The sequence below is a fragment of the Danio rerio genome, chromosome 13 (genome assembly GCF_052040795.2).
Source record: "Danio rerio strain M-AB ecotype USA chromosome 13, GRCz13ab, whole genome shotgun sequence".
Taxonomy (NCBI): domain Eukaryota; kingdom Metazoa; phylum Chordata; class Actinopteri; order Cypriniformes; family Danionidae; genus Danio; species Danio rerio.
Window position 1 is genome coordinate 35,755,116 of NC_141033.1, and position 17,055 is coordinate 35,772,170.

The 17,055-nt window shown below is 34.9% G+C and overlaps 1 protein-coding gene across 2 annotated transcripts; it reads right to left on the bottom strand.

Moving 5' to 3' along the window:
- On the bottom strand, positions 1 to 16,425 carry tc2n (tandem C2 domains, nuclear). 2 transcript variants are annotated; one of them, XR_015506182.1, is made up of 13 exons: positions 16,393 to 16,425; positions 15,480 to 15,561; positions 15,172 to 15,366; positions 13,766 to 13,936; positions 13,324 to 13,397; positions 10,865 to 10,940; positions 10,006 to 10,112; positions 8,006 to 8,122; positions 6,238 to 6,429; positions 4,664 to 4,778; positions 4,012 to 4,211; positions 2,058 to 3,258; positions 1 to 2,014 (listed from the first exon to the last, which is right to left on the bottom strand). XR_015506182.1 is itself a non-coding variant. In XM_087279556.1 (12 exons), exons 2-12 carry the CDS (start codon positions 15,547 to 15,549, stop codon positions 3,148 to 3,150), a joined length of 1,428 nt encoding a protein of 475 aa, XP_087135682.1. In that variant the 5' UTR covers positions 15,550 to 15,561; positions 16,393 to 16,425; the 3' UTR covers positions 1 to 3,147. The 2 variants fall into 2 exon arrangements, 1 of the variants encoding a protein (XP_087135682.1); XM_087279556.1 differs by having other exon boundaries at positions 1 to 3,258.
- Between the last annotated feature and the right edge of the window lie 630 nt (positions 16,426 to 17,055).

Below are 17,055 nucleotides of genomic sequence, written 5' to 3' on the forward strand. Positions count from 1 at the left end.
TACACTCAAATGAATGCCATAATAACAGTTTTATTATTATTTTGTGTTGTCACTAAATTTCAGGTTTAGCTTTTATAAAAAATGATTGTCTTTTCTGTTATTGTTTTTATGGTTGCTACGACACGTTACACAAATACCATTGAACACAAGGATCAGCTGTTTTACAGGGTTTTGCTGCCGCTGGGAGGGGGGGGGGTGCTTTCAGAAATAACCATTAACCCTGTTCAAACAACCATCCTGAAAGTGATGACGTAAATAAAACACACCCGGATGTGGAAGCAGCTTTAAAAGAGCCGCACAATCAGAGAGGGTTAAAGAACACAAACACTCAGACATGCTTGGTCAGTTTATAGTGTTTCCTCTGGGCTTGGAGGATGATGATGCCAATAAATCACCATATGCAGTTATCGCGTCAGCTGTCAAATCATTAAAGAAAAATGAAAGTGACTTTTGTGAATATAAACTAACAAAAAGCCCCATTAGATTTTAACTAGCTATCCATGTTGTTTAATCCTTTTTATTATTATCCTTCTTTTAGAAACAACAGTATGATTAAACAATATTTCTTATTGCATGCACATAAAATACAGTCGGTACAAATGGAATATTTACTTTTTAAATATCTGTCTTACATAACATCAGACACCTACAGCATTGCATAACACAAAGTACTTAAACATAAAGACAATGAACACTCTTGGGCAAGCTACTGTCTGTCACCTGTGCAAAAATTAAGTCTTAGAAATGACAGGAGAAAGTTAGGTCACCTTGAAATGAGGGCGACACAAAAGATGCAGGGAGGTGAAATGTGTTAACAAAAGTCTCTTTGTTGCCCTCTCCTGTGGCCTTTCCCTTTTTTTTCTGTGCTTGTGAAAGGAAATGGGGACAAATCGAAGGATTGAATTGCATTTGGAAGGGAGTGTAACACAAAACCTTCTAGACTTCCAAAAATAAAAGCTTTTTTCAACGAGTTTTACCCCCGGCACCAACACCAGAGGCTTCACTGCATCTAATAACTGGTTTATCTTCTACAGAGAGCAAGAGAAAGTGCGATAATCATCACCAAAATGCTGATTTTATTTCTATATACACAACAGTTAGCCATTAAGTCAGCAGTGCTGAGTTAAACGCAAGAACACTGACAATAATACTTCATTTACTCATTTTTAATCGTTATTAGCTGACTGTCTGCCCTTTTTTTGGTCATGTTGCTACACTAGTCTACAGTAATACATTTTATTGCACATTATGTATGTGTCCTGTTCATGTGCTAGGGGTGTCCAATACTAACATCAATTGATGTGTAGATATTTCTTTGGATTTTTGTTTTAACGAAAGATAATAAACAATTTGCAGTGTGTATTTTTGCACTGGTACTTTATGCTGGCACTAGAACTACAGAGGCAGTCATTTTTACATTTTGAATTTTAATAAATTAGTAAAAACATAACCTATATGACTACAGTACCCTGGCTTTTTCTAAATGTGCATATATTTCATTCTAACAGTTATTTTATTAATATTGCAAATGTACAGTGTTCGCTACTTTTCTTAGTGGCTTTGAATATGCATGCCTCTGTTACCTATTGCTACTTTCTGCTAAAAAAAAACAGAACTTTACTACAGACATGTCTTTTAAACTTTCAAAAACATTTTTTGCTGTAAAATGTATGTGAGCTTAAAAACAATGAAAGCTTAATTGAAAAATGTCAATAAAAGCTTTGAATGTAAATATTTTGTGACATGATATGAATGAAATAAGGGCTGCTACGGTCATTACAGAATTAAATTATTTACATCCAGTTACAAAATCCTGATAGATCCAGAGTAAAATGTCATGGAAAAAAATATAAATGAAATATAAATGAATATAAATTAACAGCACCATTAGGCATTGTTCTTATCTTGAAAAATGATTCATTCAAACAATCATTCAAAAGATTTGTTCAAAGCAGCTGATTCATTTGGAAAAAAGCATGTGACTATCTTTATGAATGAATTACTGAATCATTGGCTCACTCGACTCTTTCAAAGGCAGGTTAGTTAATGAATGAAACATCGCTCTGAGATGCTCCTCTCTGAATGAAACAGAATAGACAATATTATGTATAAACACACTCAATATTAACGTCTTGTTTGTTGAACTATTAATATCAATATCACATTCATGATCGATTGCTCATACAACAGTCTTGGGGACAACTTGATTGGCTTCATGCAGTGAATGCTTTTAAGTGAAGTTTATTTCTAAACTAATTTTGAGAGGATCACGTGCTTATGATTGCTTGTAGCCGACTCTGCATTAGTGAATTTATGATTCACCAATCAGACGCTTCCTAAACCACTATAAATACCCAAAGTTCCATATAACAGCCATCCTCATTTTAAAGAAACCTCCCTTCCACCCCTACTCCTCCTCCTTTCCTAGATGGGTGGCACGGTGGCCCAGTGGTTAGCACCGTTGCCTCACAGCAAGAACGTCGCTGGTTCTAGTCCTTACCTAGCCAGCCAATGTTTCTCTGCAGAGTTTACACGTTCTCCCCGTGCTCACGTGGGTTTCCCGGTTTCCTCCCACCGTCCAAAAACATGCAACTTAAGTTAATCGGCACCATAGACATGCTCCTAGTATGTAGTTATCTCTTAAGAGCAATCAAAATCTGTTCATTAGCTACTACAGCGGGGGAGTTTTCGAGATCTACCTGAGCTCAAACTCCCCTCTCGCCTTGCAAACGGGATGGAGCCCTGGGCTCGAGGATCTTATGAGCTCAGGGCTCTCCAAATCATCAGCTAAGTGTGAACTCTTGAAACTCTAGAAATGCTTTTGTTTGTTTTAAACTGAGACATAATTGACAGCTATTGTATTAAAACATTTAAGATATTATCAGAGGTTTTTAGACAGTTGCATGTTCTCAAACTTATACCAGATGAGGAACATATATGTTAAATCTACAAACTAGATTAGCTACATTAGGAGCGACTCAACTGGTCCGACTCAGTTTATACATGTAAACGTGTGTGTACTACCACAGCATTTTAGACAAATGCATTCCACTTACAATAATCATATTTCAACAAGAACATGAACAAGTTTTTTTTTAAGTTGCATTTAAAATGCACTTAGCTCAAAAATATAGCATCTTTCTTGTTTCAGGGTCGACTAACTCTGTGCCATGATGTCACCACTTTTTCAGGATTAGCCATTGCATCCTTCCATTGCTCCACTGCCTCAGGAGAACTGCTGTCCAAACTCAAGAGCACCTTCAATGAAGAAACACACGTTTTATTCAGTAAGGATGCATTCAATTAGTCCAATGTGACAGTAAATACATTAATAATGTTATTAATATATATATATATATATATAAATATATATTACACATACATATTACATATACATACATATATATTTATTGCATGCTGTTCTTAAATAATTATAAATAAAATGTATCACGATTAAAAAACTTTTTAAAAATATATTTAAATATTTCTTGAGCAGCTAATGCTGCTCATGGACTGATTACACACACACATATATGACTGAGTCTTGTTATACTGTTTTACATACATTTTCCTTTCCTTGCCTTCGGTGTTTGAACCTTGTTTTGTTTGCTTTACAATGTCTGCTGCCTGCCTGTTTTAAGACCATCACTCTGGATTGCCTGTGTACATCTGTTTGCCCCTTGTGTTGACAGTCGCTTGCCTGACCATTCTGTTTGAAAAACCTGCATTTGGATCCGCACCCCTGTTATCAGCATCCCGTTCACATTACAGGTACATATTTGTAGCTAAAGTGTACATATCAATACCTAAAAAGTACCTTATAGTTCCAACAAAGGTTCAAAAGCCACCTATAAGGTAGAAGTGCCATAAAAGACCCTATGGGTACAAACATGTGACAGCTCATGCCATTTTACTCTGAGATTGGACTGTGTTTTTAAAAGTTTTTTTTTTCATATAGGTGTACATATGTTTACTATTTAGTGTGTTTTAGTCTGTGTTATTCTGACTGACCTGTCCCAGCAGATGTTTTCTCCTCACTGAGCTGCGGCTGTAGAGTTTAACTGACAGTTGCAGATTGTGGTCTTGACTGGTGATAGGGAAATGAAGCACTTCTCCCCACTGGACCTGCCCTCCTGAAGACTTCACCGCCTTCGTCTTCCTCTTCAGTAAGAACTTACCCTCACCCAGCAAGTCAACCTTCACAAAGTAACCTAAAGAGAACATTCATTTGCACAGTTCAGTTCATATTTGTCACATTCATGCTTCCACAAAACAACTAACAAATGGGAAAATGTGTCAGATTAAAATAAAAGGTTAAAATAAACTTTTTTATTGGATTCAAATTCTCATCATTTGCTCACCTTTAAGTGGTTGCAAACCTGTTTGATTTCATTATAATATATTCTGAAGAATGTTGAAATACTTGACACCCATAGTATGAACTAAAAAAAATACTATGGAAGACAATGGCTGCTTTTCCCTCAACATTCCTCAAAATATCTTCTTTTGCTTTACAATAAAAAAAGAGGTTTGAGGATGAGTAAATGATGACGTGATCGATTTTGAGTGAACAGTACAGTTTTTTTTTTTTTTTTTTTACATTGCACTAAGATGAAGCTGTTATGACGATGTTGATGATGATGAATAAAGCTGAGAGACTCACTCTGTGTGAGCGGTGAGGAGGATGAAGGAAGGTTTTGAGTGCTGAGGATCTGGAGCTGCATTCGACTGTTCACAGGCTGGAAACACAAGGCCAGCTGAAGCTCAGCATGGCACACCTACAGAAACACACAATCAGACCAGTTTGAGTTGTGTGGAGCTGTGTATGTAGGTTTTTATTTTTTAAGGCGGAGAACCTGCTGATGCTGCATAAGCCAATTTGTGACCCAGATAAAAACAGACACACACACACATGCACACACCCATTATTGATTTAGAAAAAAAAAAAAACTTCCTCTAGACCAGATACCACTGACCTTCATTATGAAACTCTGTTCTGTCAATTTCAAACACTATACCAGTGATAAAAGACTTCATTTTCTGTTTTCATTTCTGTTTTCATTTCAGTCGAACACACACACACACACACACACACACACACACACACACACACACACACACACACACACACACACACACACACACACACACACACACACACACATGTTTGTTTTTGTGAAAAGTGGGGACATTACATAGGTTTCCATTAATTTTATACTGTCCAAACCGTATATTATATTGCCCTCAACCCACCCCACCCCTAAACCCAACCATCACAGGAGACTGTGTGCAGCTTTCCTCTCTGATTAAACTTATTCTGTAGGATTTATAAGCATTTTGAGAAACGAGGACATCACCAATGTCATCATATTTTACCTCCTTTTTGTAATACCTGTGTCAAACCTATGTCATTATACAGATTTGTGTCCTGATATGTCACAAAAACACGTACACACACACACACACACATCAAAGCACTTTCAGAAAGTCTAGCTGACCAAAGCAAATAGCTATAATCTGTGCCGAAGCTCTATACGGTATCTTTCATTAACAATATTGTAATGAATGTATGAAACTTCAAAGAAATATTGATACTAATAGTATTACATTTTTAAATGTCCTTTATCTATCTCTTTATCGAAAAGGGACCTTATTACACTAATTCAAATAAGATTTTTCAGCAGTCGATACAATACAAAAGCAATGTAAGAAAAACTGTTGCTCTTAATATTATTGTAGACATGGTGTTTTCTCTTCAGTACTATCTGATTAATTTTATTGTTAACTAACAGAACAATATTAGTTAACATGAAATCATATTATATGAACATTATAAACAATATTATTATTATTTAAAAGAACATTGTGGATATAGTCTTTTACTAATAAAAAATACTATTTTTTAGTCTTTCTTGTCAGGAAGATTTGAAGAGATCAGCATTTTAAGGATTAAGTACATTCACTGAAAGTCTTTTTTTCTCTCAGTGTATTGACTTCTTCCCCACTCTCTCTCCATCTGTCTGTCTGTCTTACTCAAAACTAGTGACCTAAATAACACAGAACAGACTGGAGCAGAACTAGAACAACGGTTTCATTTGTAATGTAATTATATATGGTGGTGTGTGTGAATACAGACTGTGGATTACTGCAGATGGAGGTACGTTTTCAGCGAATCCTACAATCAAAACAAAAGCTAAATTTGGGTTGTGATATGTGATCACAGAGAGATCCACTCACATGTGTTTTAGAAGGATGCTTGAACTCTAGCCAGTGCTTTGTTTCCTGCGGTCCGAGGCTTCGTAGAGACAGCACACACTCCCCCAGTGTGCGTTTGCGTGGTGTGTGAGCCTGCAGCCGCAGCACTAGTGCAGACCTGCGGATCTGCTCCAGGTTCAGCGTGAACACAAATGTCTCCATGAAGACAGTGTCCTGAAACCCAGACCGACACAGCATAGTAATGTCTAATCAAATGCAATAGAACACTGACACGTTTGGAGATTCTGAAAATATATAAGTGAAAGTGTTTTCATTTAGTAGTGCCCTGAATTAGCTTTTTTACACAACCTACTGTACATACACAAGATATCTACACAAATTACGCAGTTCAACTATATTTTCTTCTGAATACATCATTACCCGGATGATCTGTAACTGCTTTATGATTATTTTATGATAAATCCTACTGTGTGTTTGTCTTGAGCACTTCGGTTATATGCACTGTTTTCAAGAAAAAAAACCAAAATGTCCTCCACACATTCTTTGGCATCTTCACTGACAAGCTTGCATACAAAATGGAATGATCGGATGCTAATGGCAGCTGTTTGTATTGCTCCTCAAAGAACTATGTCTCTGTGTAGTAAATGGTGCACACGACATAACCAAAAGTGCTCCAAAAGTAACCAAAGTGCCCTTAATAACTTCAGTCAAGTGTTTGAAATAAATCCTTCAGTATCCTGCTTCTGTAGATGTGTGTTTGTTAGTCACAATAAATCAATGAAAGCAGTTAAGTCTTTTGTACATAATGCAATGTTGGGATTTCCTCTGGCTTTCAGTGATTTTTTTACTGATCACACAACCGCACTACCATCACAAAGTGTGCATGACAATCGCAGCTTTGCTCAATTGTGTTTTACAATTTCATTAATTGCCCAGCAATATTTCCGATTTATTTTTTTTTACACTGGTTCAGACTTAAGACTCAAGCAAATATTACAAAGATAAAAACATTTATTCATGCAACAGATGGTAACACAAGGCATTCATTAAAATATAGGGGGTGAAAACTTTAAATAAAATGTTTTTAATTTTGTGTTCTGCAAATTAAATAACGTTTCATGTAGCTTCTGAAGAGTAGTACTATTTAAAACACAAAAAATTAAACAAGATCGTTAAACAAAATTAAAGCAGTTATCAACAATAATCCTGTTCAAAAGTTTTACGTTCCCTTATTTTCAATGCATTATGTCTCATAATGAATCAGTAAGCGTTTGCTGCTTTTGATCATCCAGGTGACAATACAGACTATTAAAAAGCAGTATAAGAATTAATAATGAAGCATGTGTAAACTTTAGAATTTCTATTTATTTTTTCTTTAGACATGTAGAGATATCATCCTTTAAAAATAAATTTGATTTAAATATAATAAGACTTAATTACTAATCAAACAATCATTTTGAATTTGTTTCCATTTTATTTTTTAATTTTATCAAAAGTCTGTTTGTCAAAGCTGTAGAGGCGATATTGTAAAATAATGTTCATCTCTCCGCATGTTTGTGTGCACATATGTTTTTTTGAATCTCAAATTGCATTTTAGGAATCACCAAGGACCACAGTTTCATCTAAAAACTTCCTTAATTGAATAAAATAAGTCAACCAAATTATTAAATACATTAATTAAGAAACTTAGCTTTGAATATACTCTCATTTAACACCTTGATACCAACAAAGCTGTAGTTTAAAATGAATTTTGTACGATGTAGCTTAATATGCTTTGGATCTCACTCACTTCTGATGCTTCCTTAAGCGTACTCTTAAACCGGACCGGCTTGTTCACGGTGATGACGCCTTTAACCCCAATCTTCTGCTGCTCCACTCTTTCATTATAGACACTCAAGTCTGTGCACTAAAAAAAGAGGAAGTGCCAAAACCAGTGGAAAAATGAGAAAGGCTGATAGCAACATGTAAGCCTACTGTTTATGAGCTTTTACAACCACTAAAGCCACTGTATGTCAACAAGGGGAATTTTATGAAAAGTAAAGCTCTGAAATATTTATATTAGAAAATAATCGACAGAAATAAAACAAAACAAATATCATGAAATATGATAAAACAGTGAATAAAGCTACAGTACAGTATACTTTTAGTACTCCAGCAGTCAGCGGCATAATAAAAGACAGCATGCTTCTTGCAGAAGAATATTGTATCCGGAGTGACGTCTGTAGGTTTATGACAAATCACTCAGGATCTGGTCTACACTGTTATGTCCACACTCTTTAAAAATACTGTAATTATTAACAAGTTATGTAAGGCAGCTTTTATTGTGTATACAATTAACCATCTATCAAGTGAATCCATTTTGTCACATCCAAACATAAACAATAAAGTAAGTCAAATTAAGTAAATTAGGTCATTAGAAAAATCTAAAGGTAAATGAACATTTACAGTTATATAAATAAAATATGTGCAACACTTTAGTTTAGGTCACAATTCACAGTATTACCTACTGGCTTATTACCATCCTATTACTGCAATATTAACTGCTCATTAGTAGTTATAAAGTATGACCTTATTCCCCATCCTTACCCAAAACCTAAACCCAACTTCTACCTTACTAACGATTAATAAACAGATTACTAGTAGTTTAATAAACTAATAGTGTTAGATAATAGTTTATTAATAGCGTGAATTGTGACCTAAACTAAAGTGTTATCAAAATATGTATTACAATAAGACATTTCGTGTGTGTGTGTGTGTGTGTGTGTGTGTGTGTGTGTGTGTGTGTGTGTGTGTGTGTGTGTGTGTGTGTTTGTGTGTATACATATACGTATTAGGGATGCTTTGCTAAGGACAACTGATAACGAATACCAATTCCTTGCCATGGTGATCGGCTGATACCAAACACCAATTCTGATGCTTTTTATAACTGTACCATTGCATCAAGCACATTTACCCTCAAAGTATGCTACTTAAGTGCAGATCTCTCCTTATCTACTGTAGGAGAATAAATTAAAAATGTTGCATATAATACCTCAAACACATCTCTTATAACCATTTAGTGTGAAAATGTCATGGTAAGATACAACTTTACAGGAATTAATAGATAAAACATTAAAAAGATTGTAGTAATTGCTTATCTCTCAAGTGTAGGATAACACTTTAGAATAAGCTTCCTTTAGTTCCTATATTTTTAGTAAATGTAATGTATTCATTAACAAAAAAATCATGAATGATACATGTATTACAATAGTCATTCATCTTTATTGATAGTTAAAGATGTTAAAGTTGTTTATTGGTAGTTTTTATAATCTGACAGTGCATTACTTTAGCTTTTTATAAAGCATTAGTAACTGTTGGACTATGACTGATAAACGCTTTCCAAGTATTGTTCATTCTTAGTTCATGTTAGTACATTAACTAGCATTAACTAATGGAAACATATTCTTTAAGTGTGACCAAATCAAAAATGAAAAATGCAAGGAAAACTAAATAAACAATACATTTAATAAACTAAAATTAATATGAAAACATAAAATGTCAAACAAAATCAAATTCAAACTCTTAATAAAACTTGTGATACTAAAATAACACTGCACCGCACACTTATATCATCAAATGACACACATACAATGAGAGTTATTTTTTAATTATACAAAAAAGGGAGATTAAACATAGCTGGTCAGAAATGTGGTCATTTGTTAAAGGTCTCTCTCAGCCACACAGAGGCTCCATTCAACTGGGACACACAATGGCCTGTTGTAAACCAGCAAAACCTGGATAAAATCATACCTTTACTAAGGTGATCCACACCTGCTCCACCGCCGCCTCATACTTCAGGTGAACACACACTTTCCCCGGCTCACGATCCCGCTCATCGCCAGACAGCGTGATGGATTCTATGCACATACATATGAATACAAAAAGTGACTCATCAATCCTTCACAAAAAGGATAAAAATAAGAAAAGAATGTCTGAAAAAAATCAAATAATAGTGACATTTTAAGCAATTTACTGGCCCCCTGAAATGTTTGAACCCTACACTCTTAGAAATAAAAGTACAAATGATATCTAATACTAATATGCATTAATATTAATAACTAATGTGTAAATATGATTAATGTGTCCCTTTAACGTACCAATATGGACCCTTTATGTACAAAAGTGACACTGTTTGTACTTTTATTTTCAAAAGTTTAACTTAAAAAAATACATAACATTAGTATTCGGTATACTAAAATGTTTATTATTTATGTTTTGTATATAAAGTTTCACTGTACATTCTGAGAGTTATCTGAGAACTTGTGTACTGGACCTGAGGGAAAACAATTGGGAGTAATTACTGTGTCTGCCCTTTACGATTTCACAATCTGCAGTGATCTGAGCCCATGTTGGGTGTGTATGTATGTGTGTGTGTGTGCGCGAGTGAGTTTGTTTGAGAGTCTGCTTTTATGTGTGCACTGGCTGAGGGACAGAGGGGGTAAGACAGTTGGGAAATAAAGGGTCCTAAAAGACCCCGTAGAAAACAAAAGCAAAAGCAAACAAATGAAACTTCAGTGGAAATTCCAGGTGACAGTGGAGTGGAACAGTTCTATTGGAAGGGAACGCTGAGGGTTTTTTCGGAATGTGGTGTTCCATCATGAATGGTTACCTAGACTACGGCTGCTCCCAAAGGAATCCTGAACGGAGGATGTGCTGCTCTGGATGCTGGATACAGAATCATAACGCTGAGAAGAAACACAGAGGAATTAATGTTACTGAAACAACAGCACAGCTAATCATTATACCGCGATGTGTTAATGCATAGACACTCGACTTAATATGTTCGTGTTGATGCATGAAACTGATTCTTTATTCCATCAGAACTACAATAGAAACTGATATGCAATTCAAAGTGTGGTTCTCACTGGTGAAATGTTTTTGTCATGCCACCAATAGATCGATGTACATCGATGGATTTGCTCTTCAGTGTTTGGACTTTTAGAAGTGAAAGAAGTAAACCACACTGAAATGAGCTAAACTGAACTTCAACTCTGAAAACTGGACTGACACATTTTCAGTTTACTAGAACTTCTATGTTAAGCTGCTTTGACACAATCTACATTGTAAAAGCGTTATAGAAATAAAGATGAATTGAATTAATAATAATAATAATAATAATTCGTTACATTTATATAGCGCTTTTCTGGGCACTCAAAGCGCTTTACACAATGGGGGGGAATCTCCTCATCCACCACCAGTGTGCAGCATCCACCTGGATGACGCGACGGCAGCCATTTTGCGCCAGACCGCACACCACACACCAGCTGATTGGTGGAGAGGAGACAGAGTGATGATATGCCAATCATGATATGGGGAGGGTTAGGAGGCCATGATGGACAGAGGCCAGTGGGCAGATTTGGCCAGGATGCCGGGGTTAAACCCCTACTCTTTTTCGAAGGACATCCTGGGATTTTTAACGACCACAGAGAGTCGGGACCTCGGTTTAACGTCTCATCCGAAAGACGGCGCTCACTGAGCAGTATAGAGTCCCCGTCACTATACTGGGGCATTAGGACCCACACAGACCGCAGGTTGGGCGCCCCCTGCTGGCCTCACTAACACCACTTCCGGCAGCAACCTAGCTTTCCCAAGTGGTCTCCCATCCAGGTACTGACCGGGCGCAGCCCTGCTTAGCTTCAGTGGGCGACCATGTGAGAGTTGCAGAGAGCTAGCTGCCGGCATGAATTGATAAAAAAGTATTGTAAATAGTTTACAAGTTCACTTAATATCATTTACAAGAAAAAAATGCATATTAATTGATTCAGTGCCAAAAAACAAAAATAGGGTTTATATATGCAATAATAATTAAGCATAATCACAATAATGTACTGTATAATCAATAGCAATTATTTTATTATTTCATAACATATAATAATTATTATAATTTGAACAGAACCTGATATATAAATGAATACAATTGATATATGGAAATTAATAGAAATATAAAACAAACATAGAACTTTCTATTTATCAAATCAGGGTTAAAGGTAACCAAAAAGGTAAAATCAAAAAACCAAAAATATATTTCCGACTTTAAAAAACTAACAAAATATATCATAACTAGTGGCCAGAGAAATATTTATCATTTTTATTTTGTTTAATTTGTTTAAAACTAGACATATTTAAACAGACAAAACTCACAGAACTCTTAAATATTAACTACATTTCAAATCTAAAAAAGGAATTAAAAATAAATAATAATGATGATTTCACTACATTAACACCTACTAAAATCAACCATAGTCACTTAGGCCTGTCATGATACCTGTTTTTCATGATATACTGCACCAAAATATATTGCGATAAACGATATCATTGCCATTTGAAGACCATTTTATGCCACTTATTATTTAATACAAGCATGACGATATAATATCATCACAATGCAGGTACACATCATATTTTATTCTTAAGAATATTTCATTTAATTATAGTAATTTTAACTATTTAATAATGAGATATTGGAATCAGAATGTGAAAATGTGTATCCTAAACAAGTACATAATAAAACATTTTAACAAAAAAAGTGCAAAGTAAAAAGTAACAAAGGCTGCAATATCTGCTATCAGTTCTATTTTCAGTTGTCAGGCACCCACGTGAAAATATACTGTACTCATTTATAACAAATACTACAGTATTTTTTAACCATACTGACAATGACACCTCCAATAGAAATAGATATGTTGCACAATCAGCTAAATGTTGCTAGAATTGTTTTTATGTATAAGTGATATACCAAAAACGATAGAGCTCATATCCATGTGTTGTGCGGTATGTTGATATATAGATTATTGTGACAGGCCTATAGCCACTTTCAACATTAATAATCAAATCACATCACCATATCAGAATGATTTCTGAAGGGTCATGTGATGCTAAAAACTATAGTAATGCTGCCACCACACAAATAAAAGACATTTGCTCATATGCATCATTAATAGCTTGTGTGAACTGGTGTGTGTGATCACAGCTGCATGTGAATGTGTTGTGAATGTGTTGGGATGTGTTGTTAAGTTGTTAAGTAAGGTGTGTGTGTCTGCATGTGTGTGTGTGTGTGTGTGAAGTCACCTCAACACGGCCCTGAGGATTTGACAGATCGAACATGGACAGACAGAGTCTCTGTGCGTCGCTGTGATCCAAACCTGTGAAAAACACAAATAATTTCCCTTACTTCACTTTCAGAAAGAGTCCAAAGACACTCGCTGAAATCTGGGCTGATTTCATTTTCAAGCAATTTCAATTCGAACATTTCCAAATGTGTCACACTGAGCCTTTTGATAACGTCTAACAATACAAACTGGGACAACACCACTGCAAATCTGCCATGAACAATAAGGGGATTTAAGAGCGGGAATAAAACAGCAGAATTAAACACAAGTGGGTTGGAATGTAAATATTTGAGGTTGCAGTACCTGCTGAGAAGTTACGTACTAAAAGATGCCATGAGGAAGTAACATTGGATAGTAAACATCATAAATAGATGTTTTGGGCAGATCTACAGGTCTCTCACCTGTGCCAGGGTTGTAGTTGACTCTGTTTTTCAGAGTAGGGCGTCTCAGTGAACCTGGCGACACGTAGCTGATCATATGACTGCTGTTTAAGTTCACATCAGGATCGTACATCATTTGACTGACTCCTGCCAGCTCTGCCTTCCTTTCTGCGTAAGTGGACCTTGTGGTGCCTAAAGTCATTCAGAAGAGATTTGTAGACACAATTGTGGCAACAGGTTGAATATATCCAGTTGAAGTCAGAATTATTAGTCCTCCTGTCGATTTTTTCCCCCAATTTCTGTTTAATGGAATATTTTTTTCAACACATTTCTAGACATAATATTTAATAACTCATCTCTAATAACTGATTTCATTTATCTTTCCTATGATGACAGTAAATAATATTTTACTAGAAATTTTAAGACACTTCTATACAGCTTAAAGTGACATTTAAAGGCTTAACTAGGGTAATTAGGCAAATTATTGTATAATGATGATTTGTTCTGTAGACTATCGAAAAATATAGCTTAAGAGGGCTAATAATATTGACCTAAAACGTTTTTTTTTTTCATTAAAAACTGCTTTTATTCTAGCCGAAATAAAACTAGTCTCTACTTTCCTGCAATTGCCTCTCTGGCACCACCGGAGCCAACTGTATTATTTACAGTTATTTATTACTGTATTATTATTTATTACTGTATTATTGCTAACTGTATTACAGAAATAAATAAATAAATAAATAAAATTACTAATATTCTGCGTCTTACACTTTACATACCTGAAACTTGCCTAAAGCACTTATTCATTGTTGCTCTTATAGTTGTGTAAATTGCTTCCTTGTCCTCATTTTGTAAGTCGCTTTGGATAAAAGCTTCTGCTAAATGACTAAATGTAAATGTAAATGTAGTAAGACTTTCTCCAGAAGAAAAATTTAATTTTAGGAAATACTGTGAAAAAAATCCTTGCTCTGTTAAACATCATTTTGGAAATATTTAAAAAAGAAAACTCACAGGATGGCTAATAATTTTGACTTCAACTGTACATTTATACTTTTGAATGTTTGATTCTGATCAAACTAACAGCAAACTAACTGATCAAGCTAACAGCTCATCGTCAGTTATAACTTATAATTACTTATAAAAATAAATTATACAACTATTTATTTATTCAAATGAAAAATTTGTCATCATTTACTTTACTTGTTCCAAGCCTGTCTGACTTTCTTTCTTCTGTTGAACAGGAAGGAAGAAATACTGAATAATGTTGGGAAAAAACAGCCATTGAATATTTATTGATCTTACCATGGATATCAATGGCTGTTTGTCCCCAGCATCAACAGAGGAAAGTAATTCATTAAAGTTTAGAACCACTCGAGTGTCAGTAAGTGGTAAGGAAATTTTAATCTCATCAGATTAATTCTGCTTACTCTGCTGTCCAATGTTGTGGCCAGAGTATTGTGCTCCTCTCGGCTGGATGTATGAAGGTTTGAAGGTTGGGATGATGAAAGGAACCTCTCGGCCGTCCGGAGGCAGTTTAGAAAGCAGATAATCCTCTGAAACTCCAACACCCCTCTTCACATTGCACTCAGCAGCTGATTTAACAGGAGCTCGAATTTTTATCACTACAAACCATGCAAATGCATCAGTTCACAAATGCAATTATATGCATATACACTATGTGAATGGATTAATAAAACAAGAATCATGATGAGGTGAGCGTGAAAACTAAACTCACTCTGAATCTCTGGTTCATTTTTCTTGGACGCAAACGTCCTGCAGCAGTTTTTGATGCAGTCAGTCATCATGTTACTGCAGATCTGCACAAAACAATCACATAAAAGGAGTTTCACAGTAGTAATTTCCTACAGCAGACAGAACTCTTAATTCACAACATTTCCATCATGTGTTTTGTGGATCAGACTCCTGTGTATTGCTAAGGATTAAGGCCTGAATGGGAATGACGCACACAATGGTAATATTTTAACTTCATTCAATCTCTACTCAAATATACTTTGGTTTATCACATTTCTGATTCTTTTAACCTTGATGTCCTCACCTAATAAGCATTTTTTTCCACTAACACTGCTCTTCTATTATGTAAATGAATCATGGTTGTAATATATTAAACGTGTAATAACCATGTTTTTGGCAGATTGATTACCATTTGTTTAATAAAAATCTTAATACAAAATGAAACGATCATTAAATTGCAGTTGGTAGCCTAGCTGTAGTTAAATTCAGAGGCTTTTAGTCTGTAGTGTTGCATTTGTGGTGAAACTGGGTAATTTTCATCAGGGTTACCTTGGAAAATAAGAATACAATTTTAGAAAACTGTATAAACTGTAAATTGTGTCGTGGTTTAAAATAAGGCACCTAAAGATACAGTAAATAAGGTTAATAAGGTAAAAACAAATCATTTTAACACAAATGTTTCTTTAACTACGTCTTAACGACTAAAATGTCACTTTTAAATGATTTTTCATAATAAACAAGTCTCTAGAAGAGGAGTAAAGACATCGTCAAGCCAATCAATGCATCTGAATATTAGAAAAATATAGAAAGTATAACAAAAAGTATTTCAGGAAATAAAACGAATGACTGTTTTGCTATTTGATATGTTTGTGTTGTATGGATGAGGCTGAACGTACCTGTGCTGCTGTTCGTGAGAAGCTGAAATCTCTGAGCTCGCGAATGCAGCAGGTGCGCCTCAAGACTTCAGAGCCTGAAAACTTCTGCAAACGACATGGTCCTAGAGCCTGCCGCTCAATATTCAATAAATAGTTTACGCCAAAATTCAGTTTTTTTTTTCTTTCTAAAATTAAGGTTTAAAAAGAGAAACTGTCCAGGATTTTTCTCACCTAATGCAAATCAACAGGTCAAAAAGACGACATTTGATTGTACAATACATATTATTAGGCAGTTTTAAACTAATCCACAATCCCAGAGGACAAAAAAAAAAAAAATCAAGGAAAATTGTGTCTGCTGAACATGAAAGTCAAAAACGTTTTGGATGGCCTGGGGGTGAATTCATAATCATTTTGTGTAAACTTTTTTAACAGTGAAAAAGTCTGTTTAATTCCTCTGACTTAGTCAAAAGTTTACACAACTTTCATGTTTTATAAGTTGTGCACATGTTTCAAATACATGATCAAATACTAATATATTTCTCTAAAATCTGTATTTTTTTAAAAGAAGTTTCATCTGATTAAAGTCTCACTGTTACAGGCCCTTAAAAACATTGAAAGTGTGCATTAAAAACCATTTCATTGTCTTCTTCTTAAATACATTTAATGAACAACTTTAAATGTGTA